Genomic DNA, 20,815 nt, shown 5'->3' with positions numbered 1-20,815 from the left:
GGTACACTAGCTGTAAGATCTGTACAATTTTTAGTAGGTAGAATTTCTGTACAATCATTATAAGATTTAATTAACCTCTACGTATTACAAAATTACCAAACATTAATGGATGGAAACGGTGTCCTTTAAATATAACTAACAAAATCGTCTTTTGTTCTATTTCTAATTGTTTTATTTTCGTCTTTACATCCGACAATGAAATTAAGCACGCAAATATTTGCTGTGTTCTGAGACAAAAGACCTCCTTTTACGAGTTTATGCTTAAAATAAAAAGATCGGTGAAAACAAACAAACGTTAATTGAACTTGTACTGGATTTGGTACTTAATGTAAAGTACAGAGTTCAGTCAAAGTCATTTTAAAGAGATTACTTCATTGTTTATAGACGTATAATCACAGAAGGTGGACCTTTGACCAAATACGGCTAGCGAGCCTCTCTACTTCCCACTGTTCATAAAGTTTGTATCACATGACAGCATAAACACTTTTCAGAATGTATATATATAATCTCCTTGAGCTCATTGTAAAATGCGCCAAATTTTTAAGCTGAGTACATATGTTTCCTGCTACACTGCCCCTCTCGCTCTCCATTCATTAATAATTCCTGGGAAATGAAAATCACATTATTTTTTAATGTAACGGTGTTTTGTTGTGTCCTATGCGATTTGGACCCAAAGGAATTTCCTAATAGTTTTCAGGCTCTCGAACAAGAGTACTGCATGAGCACCTACAGGTGTGGAGGGAACGTCACCCTCCCGGACAACTGTCGGTGTGACACTGATTGTGTCGTGTACGGGGATTGTTGTCCTGGAGATGTGAACGAAAAACCGGAAAAAGCCAAAGTGATTCCTAAATTCACGTGCGAGTATCGAGAGGATATTGACCCTGAGAACTTCATATACATTGTCAATTCGTGTCCCCGTGGTGCTGATACAGAACTAAAAAACAAGTGTGAAAATGTAAGCGGGAGTGATGTTTTTGAACGTATTCCAGTCAGTGGGCAAAAGTCGGGATTTCTATATAAAAACATGTATTGCGCGTTGTGTAATGTAGATAATTACGTAATATGGAACCCTGGGATCCTATGTAAATGGAAGTATACTTTGCCAGAAAAATTAAAAGTTTCGTTATTATTAAATGATACCAATTGCCGTGTAACTTATTCCCCTCCTAAGGGAAACTTAACGCAAAGGACTTGTTTTCCTATCACAACGGCAGAGAGTTGCCAAAATGAAACTCTAATGACGTCATGTAAATTCGGAAATTATGCACCGGTATTCGGATTGAACATAGCCTATCGAAACACCGATTGTGCAAGATGTCAAAATTTTCCTGAACTTAACCTGACATGCAACTTTAAGTCTTCACAATTGATTCCTAGTAAAACAAAACGAAAAATTTACAACTTCAGTTACAGAGTTCTATTTGATTTGAATAGTAAGCAGGAATTGTCAGAGACGCGATTCAGATCTTCAGTACAGAACGAAAGTACAAGCCCCCTATCCTCCATCTGCGACAGGAACCATTTGCTGGATCCATTTACCGACCAGTGTTACAAGATTGTGTGCAAACCTCCATTTATTTATCAAAATGGTAAATGTTTATTGAAGGAGGGATTCACAAACGACCCAAACATCACCTCGTGCATCTCTAGGCTTTTTCGCCAGAATGAGTTTAAAAAAGTAAATTCTTCTTCAATTTTCGTTTTTTCTCTGAGTAGAACGATCACTAATTTTACCTTGGAGAAAAATGAAACAGTTGCATACGTTTGCATAAACGAAAGCAAAATTGATGATCCATTGATCAACACGAGACTGACAACCGATTTTTCAAAAGAGGAAAGCCTTTTGTCTTTCATTGGTGGAATTTTGTCTATAACGTGTCTTTTTGTATGCCTTATTGTTTACTTTTGTTCCTCAAAATTACACAATGTACCTGGTAAAAATATCATGTGTCTAATGGCATCCTTGCTCGTGGCTCAATTGTTATTTCTACTGGCGCCATTTATCTTTGAGATAAAAAATCAAAGTTTATGTGAGGCCCTTTCAATTTTTACACACTTTTCCTTTCTTGCAGCCTTTTTCTGGATGAATGTCATGTCTTTCGACATATTTTTCACGTTTTCAAAGGGTTTTATAAATTCGGGTGAAAGGGGAAGTACCTCGAAGCGTTTCCGATTCTACTCGATCTATGCGTGGTTAGGTACTTTCATTGTTGTTGGGACTGCGACCTTGGTTAATTACACTTCAGATTCCAGCCTCAGACCCGCGTATGGCAGAGGCTTCTGTTGGATTTCAAACAGCCGGGGTCTGCTTGTTTTCTTCTTGGTTCCTATTGCAATTCTGTTGCTTTCAAATATCATTTTCTTCATTGTGTCTGCTAAAAGCATACACACTTCATCTAAGAAGACGTCACGAGTTCTACAGAAAAAAGATGCTTGTAAGTTATTTATTTATATTAAGCTTTCGGTTGTGATGGGGTTAACCTGGTGTTTTGGATTCCTTGCATCAGTAACAAACCACGTGGTGACATGGTATTTGTTTATCTTCTTTAATACTTTACAAGGCTTTTTTATTGCGGTGTTTTTTGTTTGTACAAAAAAAGTATTTCGAATTGTACGAGATGGTGCCACTTCTTTTTATTCAAACACCAGGTCCTTCACTTTGACAAAATCTATGAATTCTAAGTCAGAGAGTGAAGAGTATAGGAACCATGTGTTACGGAAGTACAAAGCTACAGAACCGATCTGATAGAAACATATCCTGGAGGAAGTGATTCCAGTATTTAAAATGTATTTTGAACTTTAAAATATGTAAATAAAAACAACTCCAAAGTAAAAATACTTATTATAGTCATATTTTTTGTTATTCTCGCAAACATGTTGTGATTTTTCTTTGTTATTAAATAGAAACATAACTTTGTTTCTTAATGAACAGTCTTAATTGTAAATCATGGACATGCATCGAACAAGTCCAAACAGTCCAAGCGTTTTTCGTCCTATGATTTAAAAAGAAATATTTGATTTTTAGATAAAATATGAAGATAATGAACAGCAATCAAACTCAAAAGTCCACTGAACAATACAAATTGGGAGCAGAGAAAATACAGACCTCTTAAACATGAGAGGTGGGATCAGGTGTCATGGAGGAGTAAACATCCCTTAATTTTAATAGCAATGGCAACAACTCTAATAATTCGTATGCCTTTTAATTTAACAGCACCCTGCCAATATTGAAATTTTATATTGATTATTTGAAAATTTAATGATAATAATGGCTTACTAGTATATCCATATTTATTCATTTAATCATTTGCTTTTTTAAAATTTGACCATATAGACAGTGTGATTTTAGCTTAAATTAATCTTTATATTGATTGTTAATACACAAATCACCCTTGCAGTTCAACAAGGTAATGGTATTCTTTAATATGGATTTTTAATGAATGTAAATAGAACATAAATAGTGCTGTAGCTATAGCTTGCTGAATTCGATCAATTCTTACTATAGCCATAGTGCTGCTGTAACGCGCCATCTGGTTAGAGACTGGTATTCTCTGTCCAGAGTTGTCGTTCCCACATACACCTCTGTCAATATTCTCCTCTGTGAATTCTTGGTAATATTTTAAATTATGAAAAATAATATTTCAAATAGTTTTAATAATTGTTTTAATCTATCATCCCTTGAAAGATTTTTTTCTCAAAGTTTTAAATTTGTAGACCGCAAAACAAAATACCCCCCCCCCCCCCCCCGTTTTAAGGGATAACAGATTTAAAATAAACAAACATCATCTTAATCCATAATTATAAAAACTAATAGCGATTTAATTAAGATTTTTTTCACCGTTTGAAACTTGAAGAAGAATCTTGAACAGGCCCGTACTTGCAGAATTTTTGCACGGATTTGATATACTTAATTTCTTAATCCTTTTAAAGATGGGTTCGGGAATCAGAATGTGGATCCATTTCAAGTTTTATGGTCGATACAATGACCTTGTCAGCACATACAACCTATCATTGAGTCAAATGCTGACTGACGTTTTTCAAACTAATTGTTAGGCCATCATTTATACACCGAACTGTCTACGGATTTTTCAGTTTTCCCCCTATCATGACAAGGAGAACATGGCGAGTGTGACCGATCGGCAGGGGATGCTCACTCCTCCATGGCACCTGATCCCACCTCTAAATTTTGAGGTCCGTGTTTGCTCTGCTCCAAATTTGTATCGTTTCATTGGACTTTCGAGACTGAATACTGTTCGTTATCTTCTTATTTCATCCAAGTAGTACCAGATACCTGATATGTCTATAATAGAGAAGTAATTTTGACCATGTACCCGGTAGTACCAGATACCTGATATGTCTATACTAGAAAGGTAATTTTGACCATTTACCCGGTAGTACCAGATACCTGATATGTCTATACTAGAAAGGTAATTTTGACCATTTACCCGGTAGTACCAGATACCTGATATGTCTATACTAGAGAGGTAATTTTGACCATGTACCCGGTAGTACCAGATACCTGATATGTCTATACTAGAAAGGTAATTTTGACCATGTACCCGGTAGTACCAGATACCTGATATGTCTATACTAGAGAGGTAATTTTGACCATGTACCCGGTAGTACCAGATACCTGATATGTCTATACTAGAGAGGTAATTTTAACCATGTACCCGGCAGTACCAGATACCTGATATGTCTATACTAGAGAGGTAATTTTAACCATGTACCCGGTAGTACCAGATACCTGATATGTCTATACTAGAAAGGTAATTTTGACCATGTACCCGGTAGTACCAGATACCTGATATGTCTATACTAGAGAGGTAATTTTGATCATGTACCCGGTAGTACCAGATACCTGATATGTCTATACTAGAGAGGTAATTTTAACCATGTACCCGGTAGTACCAGATACCTAATACCGGTATTTCTAAACTAGAAAGGTAATTATGACCATGAAATAACATCGACTCGTAGAAAAGCAGTCAATATGCACCCCCCCCCCCCCCAATAGATTGAACATAGATAAATATTGAAATATTTCCCCCTACAGTACCACCATCTTAAGAAAAGTTCAATTTAGATCTTTTTGGTTTGTTTTTTAAATTCACACTTTCTAATGAAAGAAGCTAAAAGACTCGCATTCTAGCATCTAAACATGCTTTATACCGGTATTATGTAAATAAAAATGAAAAATGTGAAGTTATGTTTTTCGAGCATATTTATAAGAAAAATTATGGATATTTATTAAAAATTATATATATAGTAAAAATTGCGTGTAAAAAATATGATATTATCGTGATATTTTTAGGGAAAGTCGTGATACGATGACCAAACTTAAAATTAAATGGATGATGAGAATAAGGATACATATTTAGATTATGATTAAGATACCATGTGATCCATGTTTTCTGGACGAATTATCAGAAGGATGTTTTTGCACTGTTTAGTAAAGGTCCTACCTTGACCAATGTACACTTGTAGCATCTAGGGAGATTTTACTGTCAGTCAAACTTTTGATTTGTATTTTCTGGATAAGTAATCAGGTAGGCTAGATTGTAATTATAAGCTTTGCCTATATAGACCATACTTGCAGGGATGAGGTATCTAGGGATGCTTGCTACCAATCCTTCCTGACTCTGACTATGTTTTGTTGATGAGTGATCACGTAGTTGGGTAAACTGATCAGGTCCATTCCCAAGGAAATGCAAGTCCTATACCTTCAGAGCAGTGTGTCATAAATTTCGCGTCTTGAGATACATTTTACCACTCATGTTTCGGATGATGCTTGTGACCTATACATTTTCTGAATGAGTGATCAAGTATATGTTTTTGAAGTTCGTAAGCAATCTAGAATAGATATCCTGCAAATCTTACCTTGACTAGTTATTCATAGATCGATGTTACATCTTGTGATGCATATTGTCAATCATGTTTTGGATGGCATCTAACCCACGTGCACTGCATGGAATTTAATGCATTATATTGAGTATCTGCATGTATAAAAATCATGTGTGCACATGTGGGCTATGCTTTTTAACTCTTGCAAAAAAATAATAATAAATAAATAAATAAATAAATGAATAAATAAAAAATTAGAAATAATTTAAAAACTACATGCAGGAAACTCTAAAGTCCCGTTTATATTCACACATTATTTTTGCACCCGATGTATTCTAGCGCATGTATAGCGTATATTGACCTTCTGTTGTATCCATAAGTCTAGATATTATCTTAAGTATCAGTTGTTAATAAGTACTTAATAAGTACATGGGGCCGGGAGGCATTCATCGTCGCAAGCCACGGGTTTTGTATCCATTCTATTTCCACAAACCGGGTTTGTGGAAATAGAATGGACACAAAACCCATGGCTTGCGGCGATGCATGGAAGCATTGAGTTGCAGAACTATTAGAAAACCTGAACAAGTACAATTCAATTCGTTTATTGACCAATTAAGGGCCCTCATGGGGCAAAAAGAAAGAACATTGTTAAAATGTATATAAAGATTATGATCATACACACGAAATACAATATACATATACATAAGAGGGAAAGAATTGCTTGATTGATAGAAAAGACATACAAGTAGGGGAATACCCAAAATATATTTAAGACTTGTTTTATAGGTATATATACAGTACGTCATATATATATGCATACATTACTAAACCATATACTTGAAAGTATCATACTTTTACATAATTAATAAAAAAAAAAAAATAAAAAAAAAATAAAAAAAAAGTTACATTCCTAAAATTTATGGTAATGTTTTTTGTAAAAATCTTCCAAGAGAGTTTAGTATATCTAGTTCTTCGCAATTTAGAATCCAGAATATTTTTTGTTTATCAGGCAAATCTGTAAAATGTTTTACTTTAGATGAGATCAGGTTAAATAGGTCTTCTCTTTCCTTTGTAAATTTGCTACAGTGAATAAGGAAATGTTCTTCATCTTCAATTTGATTAAGCGTACAATTTTTACATATTCTTTCTGATCTGGGTGTGTTATTATATCTGCCTAATTCTATGAAAAGTCTGTGCGCTGATACACGTAATCTACATATTGGTTTTCTGTATTCAGGTTTTAATAAAATTAGATATTTTTCCAATCTAAAATTGTTCTTCAGAAATAAATAAGTGACAAGTTTGCCCTCTTTTAGTGTTTCATTTGAGTGTTGCCAATCAAGTGAGTATTTTTTATTCATGGATTGTTTTAATGAAATCATAAAATTACTCTTAGTATAGGACATTATGTTTGGGATATCAAGAATTTTTAGTAATTTTTCTATTGAGGAGTACCAAGTTGTTTTTTTTGGGCGAAATGAAGTTCCTTACTACATATAAATGCATCTTTTAGCAAAGGGAAATCTGAATTTAAATTTTCTAATCTGTAGCAATATTTAAGTAACATGTTGATAATATCATAATGCAAAGGATATCTACCCAATTCTGAAAGAGAGGCATGGTTCGTACTTTTCCTATTCAAACCTAGTATAGTTTTACAGAACTTGATGTGTAAATTTTCTCCTCTAAAGTTTTTATAGCATAGTTGCATCAATATTTGATTAGATTGCTTTATTTTTGAATTATTAACATTAAATATTCCCCATATTTCTGAGCCGTAAAGTAATATAGGCTTAATTGTGTGATCAAAGACATTGAGGCTAGTGGATATCCCAGGATTTAAGCTAAGGATGTCTTTTCGTAACTTGAAAAAAGCTTTAAGTCCCTTTTTGTATAACTCATTTTTTGCCATAGAGAAAGTCCCCGAGGCTGTGAAATAGATGCCTAGATATTTATAACTAGATACACATTCAATATTGAAATTTTTGTAGTGAAATTTATGTTTGATTGTTCTCCCAGCTTTGTTAAATATAATAATTTTCGTTTTATTAGAATTTACCTTCATACCCCAATCATCACAATACTTTTCTAAAGAATTTAGCTTTTGCTGTAGTCCTTCAGGTGTTGATGAAAAAATTACTATATCATCTGCATACATCAAACAGTCTATACTTTTCGAGTGTAACATGACAGAGTCTATACAGCCTTGTAAATATGATGGCAAATCATTTATAAACATTTTAAATAAAGTTGGACTCAAGTTATCTCCCTGACGTACACCTAATTTGATAGGAAATGAAGAAGTAAGAAGATTTCCATACTTGACACATGCTTCACTTTTCATGTATACATATCATTTACAATGTTATAAATTTTATTTCCAACATTGTATTGCAGTAGTTTCAATTTCAAACCATTATGAACAACACTGTCAAATGCCTTATGAAAATCATGTATTGACATAATACTTGGAAGTTGCCAACGTCATACCGATTTTCATACAGTTTGATATAGTGCATGTACAAGGCCGTCGGTACTAATGCATCTCCTCATAAAAGAACACTCGAAAATCATTGGGGGAAATTTGTGGATTTTTTTCGATGAACTTAATCAAAGCGCAATTTACGGCAAATAATGTCAGCAGCTTTGAGGAAAGAATCAAAAACTTGTCCAGATTCCAGATTAAAAATAAAAACTAGAAGTTCCAGTTCTTCACAGAACAATATTAAGGGGCCTTTCAATTTTTTTTTAAATTTTATTTTTAATTTTTTTTAAGGTGGGGGTGGTCTAATTCTATATACTCCTAATAATCAATATGAAATAAAATACGCAATAAAAAATTAACTATAGTAAATTTAAAAAAAAAATTAAAAAGCACAATAAAATGAAATTAAAATAAATATTCGAAAGTACAACTCTTATTTCGATGTTAGTATGCAAAAGTATGCCACAGGTTACTAAGTTTACGCAAGTGGTGCCAGCTTAGAAATCTGGGGATGTATAGGAGGTGGAATGGGCCGTTTTTAGGGCAAAAAAAAAAAAAAAAAAAAAAAGGAAAGGGTCTGGAAAAAAATATATAGCTTGAGGACGGCCCTGGAAATACGACTGACATTTACACAACAGGAGTAAAATTTGCATATGTGTGAAATTTACACCTGTGAGTAAATGGGCACACAAGAACGGGGCTTCAGTTACACGATACTCACTCAGTGATTATTCCTTTGGTTGTATATAATATCTAATGGATGTCACTCATTGGTCATTTTGGATTTTTTTCATCACAAATTTTGCATTCCGACGTCTAGTCTGAAATATCTGACGTTTTCCTGGCTTTTTTACTATTTTTATATTTTACGTGCCTGGCTGGCACGTAAAATATAAAAATAATAAAAAAGCCAGGAAAACGTCAGATATTTGGGACTATCCGACGTCTTGTGATAGCTACTGTAAAAGTTCTGAGCCAGAGGTGTTTCGAACACTGATGTATACTAGAAAGAAGTTCAATATAGTTAATTAGTTTAGGATATTTTTGAGGTATAATTAATTAAAATGAAAATAAAAACTCAATGTCTGATTAAAATGATACACGTTCTAATAAAAAAAAAACTTCCTTAAATGGCAATATCACATAGTTTTATCAGGGACCTTAGTATATAGGTCCCTGGTTTAATGATTTTTTTTTTGATTTTTTTTTTGAGTGGGGGCACTTGCCCCCCTGCGACTACAAAAATTCAGGAGCTTTTAAAAGGGGTACACCATCTTATTATTTTTATTTTACTTTCACATCAATTTCTGGTCGTAAATTATGCTGGTATTATGTGTATTTTTTAATTATAAACTAAATTTCTTTTCGGGTAAAATCATTAGAGTTATAGCAAAATTTCATGTGGTTATGAGTGGACAGAGTGAAGATTTACCTTCAGTGCCCTTCCTCTTTGTTTATGGCTTTTCGGTGTTTAGTGCCCCTCATCCGGGTTTCTTTCATACTTGAAAGCGAGACTTAGCGCGAGGATGCGTGACAGTTTTCTCGAAGTTTGAAATTTTAGCAAATTGTAGGGAAAATATTGGTAAGACACAATAATAAATCATATGCATGTTTGAATAATATGTTAGACGGTGCAACCGTTAGTGAGGGCGGAGCCATCAAGAGAACATATCCATATTTTATTGTTTAATGATAAATCAGTGTTAAAATGTAATTGTAATCAGTGTCAGAAAATCGTAACAAAGATCTTAGTCCTTTTTAAAAAAAAAAAAAAAATTCTTTTACCTCAAGCACTTTTCATCCAAATAACGAAATTTAAGGATATCTGGTAAACTTACAGTACACTATGATGTTTCATTACGAGTTGCCTAGCCAGAGCACTCAAAATCAAATAGCATAACGGGAAAAGAGAGAGTACGTGCAGTGGACCAGTCATGGATTCAACCTACCCAGGCTCTAGAACTCTAAAACGTTTGTATCTGTCCAAAAATTAATAAACAGACTTTCCTGAGCATCATTTCTTTATTTTTCATGACTACATGCACATTTAAAGACACCAAATGATATAGAAACATCAAGTCATTTAATACTCATCAGACATTAAATACAAATAGGGACAATTGTCAGGGACCACATCAGATGACGATCTTGGGACCCGAACTACAGACAGATTATCTACCTCCTGGGTTATCAGGACACTTGGAAACTGATCATCTGACTGACACTAAGGCTGGGTATCCTGAGAAAAGTATTAGTTTTGCAAAATTTCTGAGAAAAATTGTGCAATGCATGTATGAGATATCTTTCTTTTTTTTTTTTTACATTAATTGGTTTCTCATTAAAAATTTTCTAAACTTTAACTTTAAATGTAGATTTCACAATTTCAGTATTTTTAAAAAAAAACAAAAACAAATCTGATTCAAATAGTCTCTTAAGAAAAACGAATTTAACTCGATAAAAGATATTAAAATTTCAGTCAATTGTTTATGTGAATACTATATTTTTTATAAACAAAACTTGTTAACAACAAGCACACTTCTGGGAAGAATCCCTTTTGTATCACAAGTAACATCGTTGCAAGCCACGGGTTTTGTGTCCATTCTATTTCCACATTGTGGAAATAGAATGGACACAAAACCCGTGGCTTGCGACGCACAAGTAATTGATGTTTTCTTACATCCCTATCCACCACGCAATAAAAAGGATCATATATGGAAGCTTTAAAATGGTATTTTTAGTACTGCTCAACAACATTGACCTCTTTACATGGATTACCATGGGTAATGTCAATTGAGGATTCTGTATTTGCTGGGGTTTTTTTAAGTCAAGAGAAAATTTATTTATAGTATAGAAAACTTTATTATAAATATTTGCAGTATTTTTAGGTACATGTAATATATATTTGTGTATATTTATTTACTGGTACATGTAGATTGAACGGCTACCTCTCTGTCAATCATACATTGTTTAACTTAGTTTTTCTCATATGATTTTGGACTTTATACACTATCGTAATCCACCACGGGTTCCAACTGAATGAATAAATTTTCTGTTCCATGTTTTTAAATGTACTTTCTTAAATAAAAATTAGAAATCCTAAACCTTTTTAAAATTATATATTTGATCCGTTAAAGTGTATCACAGGTATATATATGTAGATGGAACTGGGAAGTGTTTGTTCAAGTTCAAATGAAATATCTATATTAATTTTATAGGTAACAGAATCAAATGTGGTAGTTTGAGCTTCAGACATGTTAAAAGATTTTTCTTTTGATGGTGAACTTCAGGAAACAGGAAATTGACACTTTAAAAAAAAGATAAAAATTTTTTGGAAAAAAATAAACAAATTCACAACAACAAAAAGAGACACAGATCCCCACCTGCAAATGAATACATTAACAAGCAGGTAATCAAAAACAAATTGGGTACAAGAATTAAATAAAGAGAGAGAGATAAAAAAAATTAAAATCCAACCCCCCCCCCCCACTGTTCTGGAGTCCATACCAGAATTCAGTTAATCTTTTCAGGAAATATTCTACCAATAAAACATTTTTTAAATTATTCAACAGGAAAATTATACTATTCACAAAAAAATCTTATATTTCTAGCTTGTTGCGTTGAGAATAATCCTCAAGACATTCGTAATTAGTAAATTTTATTATTATCAAATATTTCTTTAAAGTCTGGTGAAAGGGGCCACAGAAAGATCCGCCCCTCCATGTGCATAATACGCAGTCTAGACAGTGACGTCACTGGAATTCGTTAAAACCGAGTTTTCTTTTTTTATTTCCTCAAAAACATAGTATGGTTTATTAAAAGTTGTAAATTTGTTTTTAAAAAGAGATTACGTATATAAAATATCAATTATTAAAGGTTGTTAAATAAGTCGACAGTTTCCGCTAATTCAGTCAATGAATGACGTCATATGTCGGGTCTATGACGATCGATTGCAAGTTAGGCTAGGCCTAGATGAAAACGAAAGTAACAAGGATGTGTACTATAAAGATGTTTTTGATTATTGGAATTGAGGAAACTTCATTAACGCAGGATTGGAATTAAAATTAAGCTTCACCAGCATCTCGTTAAAGCGGGAATTTGTCGCGAGATTCAAGATGGATAAGACTATGGACGCCATATTGGCGACAAGGTTCTCAGTTCTATGGGTATTGTAATAAAAATATAGTTTACAATAGAATTCAATATATTTTACATACATACGTGTTACCTATAGGGAGAGCTTCGCTCTCACGGGCCCGAAGGGCCCGTGAGAGGGCTCCGCCCTCTATAATTAAGGTAATTAATTTTAAACTGTGCGAAAATACTATTTGATGTAAGTTGATGATAAATATTTATGTTTGCAGACGACAATATTGTGAAAGGGTTGCATCTGTATTTATTATAAAAATTCATTCTTTTCGTAATTATTAATGTATTTAGAAGGCAGAAATGGAGCATTTCAACGTCTCTGTTTCTGGATGTATGCAAATATCATGATGTAGCCGTGTAAAAAACTTTAATTTGCTCCAAAATCGTTGTGTTTATATTAGTTATTTATAGATTCTATAATAACTATAACACGAGGTGCTTCTATTCCTTGTTTGGGTTATAGTTGTGTGAGTAGTGGGAAAAATATGTGATAGTAGACATAAAAATTAGCCAGATAGATTAAAAGTGGTCAGTCATTACAGAGTTGGGTAATGCAATGTAACTGTTATGCAATTTATTGAATAAAAGTGATATTCTGTCACAGTGTGAAAGAATATAAGAAGTGCGGCAAAACTCAAGATTTTCCTTCCCTTCTGGCTTCATAAACAGTTTCTAAAAATATACTCCGTGGTCTGTTATAAGAAGAGAGAGTAAATAAACCATCCTGACAGAGACTTCATCTGCCAGTTTTTCCCAAGTATATTGTTGAAATGCATATTTACAATGTTTTCAATCTCTCAATCGCCTAATTAGTTATGACATCTCAACCATTCAGCAATGATGCCGCAGTCTATGACACTGTGTTGCAAAAAGACTGAGGCAAAGAGAAAAAGAAAAATGTAATAAACAGAAATTTTTATGTTTTGTAGTTGAATGTGGATTATTTTTAATGTGTGAGAGAGGATTTTTGATATTTTCACTTGTGCTTAGCACTCGTGAAAATATGAACCAAAAAATCCTGTCCCAGTGTCCCACTCATGAAAAAAATTCCATATCCAACTACAAAACATTGAATCTCCTCTCTGAATTTTGTAGACACAGGTAGAAAGTTCTAATGTTAAAATGATAATGTCCTACAAACCCTGTTTCATAATAGAATGGGTGCTGTGTATTGACAATTAGCAAAATAAACAAGGGCGATAACTCAAACTATCAACAATAGAGTTTTGAATTTCAACATGGCAGATCAATTTGAAATGGAAGAAAAAAACATTGAGAAAATGTGTTGAAATTTCCATTTAATATGTGGGTTAACTTTTTGAGTGGATGGTATCCAGATTCTCAAAAAGGTTTGTTATAATTGATTTGGTGTTTATTTTCAATACCATTTCACTTGTTTCCCCCAAAATTGTTTGGGAGCAATTCTGCAATTTCCAGATTCTCAAAAAGGTTTGTTGTAATTGATTTGGTGTTTATTTTCAATGCCATTTCACTTGTTTCCCCCAAAATTGTATGGGAGCAATTCTGCAATTTTCTGCTACATTGAATATGGGAGCATTATATCTGTGTTCAGAGCCTGTGAGCTGTCCTAAATACACAGATTATTCTAGCTATTCCATAGAATATTTTTCCCCTTTAAATGTGCTGTTTAAGGAAGTACACTATATTTTCACATGCATATATGATCACATGAGCGATTAATAGAATCAATAAAAAGACACAAATTCCAAAGTAAGCTGAAATTAGTATTCCTTGAAAAAAAAAGGTTTAAGAAGTTTTTAAAACAGTTTTATTTTATAGATAAAATATTTTGTGAATTAATGTAATATTGTTGGTACATGCATTACAGTAAATTGCGAAAAGGGGGCGGTTATTTTAATGTCATATTTTAACTTCAAGAAATCTTTTGAAGAAAAAGTTTAATTCAGAGAGCCACTAAATATTTGTCTTACTTTCCTTTACCATAAGATAATCCACCAAAATTATGCTCAATGATTTATTTTTCCACTGAAAAAAAGTAGAGAATACACAAGGAGAACAAATAGTAGATAACTTTCACTTTCAGAAATACATAATGTTTAGATGGTTTTAAGAATCTTTCACTTTCCGAAATACTTTATATAGGAAATACCCAATAACACTAACAGTTTTATTTTCACTTTCTTCAAATTCTATATGTTTCTAGATATTTGTAATCGCAGTATGGGGGGCCCTTATTGCTCGACAATTGAAAAAGTCCTAGAGGGGCACTTACAGGGTCAGGGGTGGTTAAAAGGGATTTTACAGTAATTGGAATTAATATGGTCATTTGATCAATTTTGAAGTAATTATCAGTAATTTGGTGTGCTGACTGGTGAGGTAATGTCTTCATTTTTGAATGTCAACTTTGATGTAAGAGTTTATTATAAAGATACAGAGATTAATTTTTGCCAAAGATTGTGAGTAACATTACATTTAACATTAGTTTGATTCAAGTTTTTATTGCTTAGTGAATGGCAACAGGATTTGGAAGAGGCGGGCGAGGTGCAGCTCTTCTGCAGGCACTAAATCAGCCTATCAGAAAGCCAGGAGAACAAGATGAGGTGAGTGAAGAACAAACTTACAAATTCAAAACAGTCAGTTGCTAAAGTACAATTGGGAATTTGGTAAAGTAAAGCACTTTTCATATGAAGCACAACCCTAAATGGGAAAACAAACTTCAAAGTGTGGAAATAAAAGCTAAAATTTGTATATTTAGATCCTTGCATTCTTTGTCAGGGGATCAGATGCCTACTAACCGAAGCAATTCAAAATTTGCTGAATGCACAATCTATGTAAGAAAATCTCTGATGTAATGTGTAAAAGTGTTAAAATTTGTTGATGAATGATTTAAAGGAACTGTCTTAAAGTCTTTATTTATGGTTTAGAAGAAGCCAGCACCATCAGGTGATGCCCCAGCACCTCCTCCAGCAGTACCCACCACAGTTGCTGGTCCAGGAAGTATACCTGTGGGCAGAGGATCAATGGGGCGTGGGGCTTTTTTACAGGGCCTTCTGCAAGGTGCTACAACTCCAGCCTTGTCTAGAGGACAATCAACAGGTAATGCAACTTCTATTCCACAGAAAATGAGGCCATAAAAAAATGTTGAGTCACTCATTTTTATACGCCCGTCTTTAGATGGGCCGTATTATGGCATTCATGTCCATCCGCCTGTCTGACTGTTAGCTTTTCTCGTGTCTGGCTTATAACTTAAATACTGTTAGGCCTAGGATTATTAAACTTTGTCAGCTGATACTTCTTAGGTAGAAGGTGTGTTGGGCACTAAAAGTAGTTCGTTCTGACCTTTAATTAAGATGCTTTGGCCAAATATTGAAAAATCCTGTCCGGGTCATAACTAGAAAAATTTAGACTTAGAATCATCAAACTTGGCCAGTTAATGCATCTTAGGTAGAAGGTGTGTCGCAACCTATTTCAAGGTCACTGTGACTTTTTTTAAAGTTAAATTTACTATTGAAATTACACAGTCCCAAAAAATGTAAAAGTGTTGCAGTATCCTTATTAAAAAATGTTAAAATCAAGAAAATACTTCTTTTTTTTTCATTATATACTTTACAGCAATCCATAACAAATATAATGTTACAAGAGAAATTCCACCTCTCCCATGGGTGTAATTATCAAGCAATTCAAGGAGAATTTTGATAACAGAAAATTGCATGTCAAATTAGAGAGAAATTAATGAGTTTAGTGTGAGGAGCTAACTGGTAGAGCATCTCTGATCAAGCAGGTGTTATCTATAGGTATCACACCGGTAATTGTTTTCACTATGTAATTCTATATAGAATAAAAAATCATTAAAAATCAGGTATTCGAATTCATGAAAAAATATTTAGCAGGAAGTGTTAAACATTACCAGTCACATCAGCTGACACCAAAAAATAGGGTACCTACACGGCATTTTCTGATTTTTTCCATCCGCAAACAGGAATACCCTCAAAACCACGTGTATTCAATGTGTTTATAAACATCCTGTGTGCACCCCAGGAAGTGGCCTCCTATGCCCCGAAAGAAATAGTTCCTGTCAAAAACCTTTAATATTTTACAAAGTACATAAAATATCCTAAGCACAGATACCAAAAATGTAAAAATAGAATAAGGGAAATTAAAAAATTTCTCACAATAAAAAAAATATTTCTTTATTATGTATGGAACTACAATTGACTAAGTTCATTTTGATTGGTCAATTACCGGTGTGATACCTTGAAGGACCTTTGAAGTTGTCAGATTTTTTTCATTTTTGCACCTGAGATTTCTTAAATAACTGTCACTAACATCCTGAAGCCTGGGGATCTAATTCCCATTATTGCTGGAGATATGATGCATTTATCTCCCTTACTCCAGAGCAGTCAAGAATACACACTGAGCACTCTGACAGAAGTTTTTTGTGCATATTTTGAAGCAGAATTTCATCCTTAATAGACTAAGCCTGGCAACCAATTTTGTATCCGTGGAGAGTATATGCACTGTTCTTCACAACAAACAAAAAATAATTCACAAGTCTGAGACCATTATGCAATTATTACATAACAAAATTGCATTTTACCCTCCTAAGAATGACAGAATTTACAGAAATTGTTAAATATTAGGCTGATAATAAAATCTGCATCTGGTCAATTTATGTTCCAAATAAAGCCTAGGTACTTGTCTACAACCTGCTATGCAGAAGTTTATCTAAAAGCTGTGTTGTAACACAGGGCAGTCCAAATGATATCAGCATCTGGGGAGGTTCTGAACAGCTCTGACACTCCATTAAACTTGCTTTGATGATAAGAAAATGGAGAAAACAATTCAGATGTAATTTATTGTTGTGATTTATGTAACTGGCTTTCTCTGCAGACACAAATTAGCCGTGAAATTCCAATTGAACATGCATAATTATCCTCTTTTCATTGAATTACTCAGGAATTTCAAAGGTGTTTGATGATTAATTCAAGATTACAGCTTTTTGTTTCACCAAATTTACATAAAAATTCAACATTTAAATTTAAAAATATAAATCTTAAACATTTTTATGGGTCTTAACACTTTTAAATGTGAATAAATGCAACAAAGAAACTAATATCAGGCCATCCTCCATGATTCTTGGAGGTGGGTGGGTGTACAAAAACTGCTGATAAAATTTATAGGAAGTGACAAAAGAAGAACAGGGCACTTTATTAGCTGAATTATGGTTATTCTGATATTTTGATTGTGTAAATATGTCAAATTTCTTCATCACTTTAATTTGTAATTTATTAATATTTCAGTACATTAATGTGCTTAACAAATCATGCTAAAATAAACATCCTGACTGAGACTTAATTTAAAAGAGAGGGTCAACACCTACATAAAAGTGGTAAAATGACAAAAAACATTCTCCGGCAAACTGAAAAATCTTGAATGTCAGCTGCGAAAGCATGGAAAAAGTCTAGAGAACCATATCAGGCATACCATGGTGCTAAGTGACATTCTGTACCATATGTGTGATGCATGGTTGGGACTCAGAATAAGTATTCACTCTCATGCCCTGACAGTATTTATGCAATTTTGGTCATAAGCTTCTTATTTTTGAAAAATTCTTAATAAATTTTATTTGTGCATTACTTTCATAAGACAAATTTAACTCATTTCATTATTTCTATTCCTCCACTCCTGTAATAAATGAATCACTTAAGGTGAATAAAATGAAAGTAAACCCAGTCTCTGTAAGATTTAACACTTTTTAAAAACATGTTTTACTTCTTCACATTTTATCGCAGTTGTCACTTTTGTTGAAAACTCATTCGCAAACCCAGAATTAGTCTTTTCTTAAAAAAATCAGCCTAAAGTGCTTTTACGACAAAGTCTGTAGACACTATAATTGACTGCGGTCAGGTGGTGCACAGAGTTTAAAGTCATCTAAAATAAAAAAACCAACATTTTCTAACTTCTTTCTACATGTCAGATGCATAATCCTACTTTGAAAGTCATAATTTGGAGTTTTGAGGGTAAAACATGACATATTATTAGTATTTTACATAGAAATCTGTATAAATTAATGTCAACCCTGCTTCTAAATTTAAAAATATGTGCTTTCACACAGAAAGTTCATAAAATGACATATTTTGTTGAAATATGCCTTTATAAACTTAAAACTGCCTTTCATATGGGTGTAGATGATTTTACACAATCACCTTCAAGGTATCACACCGGTAATTGTTTTCACTATGTAATTCTATATAGAATAAAAAATCATTAAAAATCAGGTATTCGAATTCATGAAAAAATATTTAGCAGGAAGTGTTAAACGTTACCAGTCACATCAGCTGACACCAAAAAATAGGGTACCTACACAGCATTTTCTGATTTTTTCCATCCGCAAACAGGAATACCCTCAAAACCACGTGTATTCAATGTGTTTATAAACATCCTGTGTGCACCCCAGGAAGTGGCCTCCTATGCCCCGAAAGAAATAGTTCCTGTCAAAAACCTTTAATATTTTACAAAGTACATAAAATATCCTAAGCACAGATACCAAAAATGTAAAAATAGAATAAGGGAAATTAAAAAAATTTCTCACAATAAAAAAAATATTTCTTTATTATGTATGGAACTACAATTGACAAAGTTCATTTTGATTGGTCAATTACCGGTGTGATACCTTGAAATCTCTTGGGAATTGGGCAGAGGAATCAGCCATGTTGGATTAAATAGTTTTTGTGGGCTAGCCTAACTTTTAAAATGAATTTGGTGAAAAGTGATTTAAACTAATTTGATATTGTATAATAAACTAATTTTATATCGTATAATAAACTAATTAATTAAAACTAATTATACTGTGGGGGGGGGGGGGCTAATATTGGAATTAGCATGCCCCTTGTCCATATGAATTGCAGCTTGAAGCCAGTCTGACATCGAATCTTAAAAAACGAAAGAAAACATCAAGTATTTAAAAAAAAAGTTTTAATTATGGTAGATAGTCCCTACAAATCTAAGAGTCAAGCAGAAACCTTATTAATGTTGCATCAAGATTACAATTTTTTTTTCTTTTTATAAATCTTTGTTTTCAAATTTAATTTTAGAATGACATAAATATGCATTTTAATTGAACTACAAAGCAGATAGTGCAGATCCATTCATCCATTGGGAGTAATTAGTGGACATGCATCCAGTTAAAGATTAATTAATAAGTTCAGTGTAGGAAGGCTAGCTGTCTCAATCATTTCTGTTATGGCATCTCTGATCAAGCAGTTCTTATCTGTATCCTTTGGGAATTATACATAAGAACTGCTGGTCAGGCCACAATTAAAATATTGTTGGTTTGGCGTCGCCGACTTAGTCTTTATACGATTGGGTCGGGTCGGGTCGGTAGGTAGGGAAAATATTTTTTTTAATTTAAATTTCAGAAATGGTACATGTTGTTAGTATCCGAATGTCATGGGTTTCCAATAGTTTAACAACAACCACAGTCCGAATTGATTTTCAGTTTTGTCATTGATTTTCAAAACCTATTAGTTTTAAACCTTTAATACAATACCGTATATACTCGCCTATAAGTCGGTTTTTTGGGATTTAAATTTTGGTCCAAAACTCTGTGTCCGACTTATAGGAGAGTCATAAAAAATTGGCATTATTTTGAACGGCAACATGTAGTATTTTATAAACGTATCTGACGATTATTGTTGAAAAAAGTCTGGATATAGTATATCATTTTTGTATTCTAAGATTATGCATGAAGTACAAGTATTTACATATTTCAATAATTTAATTTTTATTTTAAGTGTGCATTACTTATTTTTTTTTCATTTCTAAAAAAAAAAAATTACTTAAACCAGGTAAAAACATCATTAAAACACTGATTTGAAATTGTCAGCCGGTTCTTGCAAAAAGTTGTACAGACTTATATGCGGGTCAATGGCAAATCCCTCCAAAATAAACTAAAAAATTACATCCGACTTATAGGCGGACCGACTTATATGCGAGTATCTATCTGCCCACACAGATTGCTACTCAAGGATCTGTAGGAACACCATTCAGTGTCATCTCAGGGTGACCTTTCAATTATCCAATCAAACGTTTGCTTCAATGAATTTAGAAGTATCTCGGAATTCAGTTACAGAAGTAAAATCCCCACTGATACACGAACGGTAAATCGTGACCTGGTTTCTGTAGTCTGTCAAAAAAAAAACAACCACAGCCTTTTCTGTATACAGAAATATATTAAGTATTTGCTTTTGCCTTGATTTTTAGCTCTTTGTTATGTAAGATCTTCTCCACAGCTTCTTTCACTTCTACATTCATTTTCCTGAATGTCGCATAAGTACCATCTCTGATTAGTCAAAA

General features: G+C 33.2%; 3 protein-coding genes across 3 annotated transcripts in view; 2 read left to right on the top strand and 1 right to left on the bottom strand.

Moving 5' to 3' along the window:
- Positions 1-20,815, bottom strand: part of LOC133204393 (polycystin-2-like) — a 271,638-nt gene that overhangs the window by 20,231 nt on the left and 230,592 nt on the right. The gene's annotated exons all lie outside the window — the stretch shown is intronic.
- LOC133204465 (adhesion G-protein coupled receptor G6-like) lies at positions 564-2,863 on the top strand. Its single transcript, XM_061340205.1, has one exon. The coding sequence runs from the start codon at positions 611-613 to the stop codon at positions 2,747-2,749; it is 2,139 nt and encodes a 712-aa protein (XP_061196189.1). The 5' UTR covers positions 564-610; the 3' UTR covers positions 2,750-2,863.
- Positions 9,810-20,815, top strand: part of LOC133204392 (piwi-like protein Ago3) — a 37,269-nt gene continuing 26,263 nt past the window's right edge. Inside the window, exons 1-3 of the mRNA XM_061340112.1 lie at positions 9,810-9,914; positions 14,968-15,060; positions 15,385-15,556. Coding sequence (XP_061196096.1) covers positions 14,971-15,060; positions 15,385-15,556 — 262 coding nt within the window. The 5' untranslated portion in view covers positions 9,810-9,914; positions 14,968-14,970. The remainder of the gene's footprint in view (positions 9,915-14,967; positions 15,061-15,384; positions 15,557-20,815) is intronic.

This window comes from Saccostrea echinata, unplaced genomic scaffold (assembly GCF_033153115.1).
Source record: "Saccostrea echinata isolate AGI-Se365-2 ecotype Australia unplaced genomic scaffold, CSIRO_AGI_Sech_v1 ptg000053l, whole genome shotgun sequence".
NCBI classification, from domain to species: Eukaryota; Metazoa; Mollusca; class Bivalvia; order Ostreida; family Ostreidae; genus Saccostrea; species Saccostrea echinata.
The sequence above is the reverse complement of the archived record's forward strand: the minus strand, read 5'-3'. Positions and strand labels throughout refer to the sequence as shown.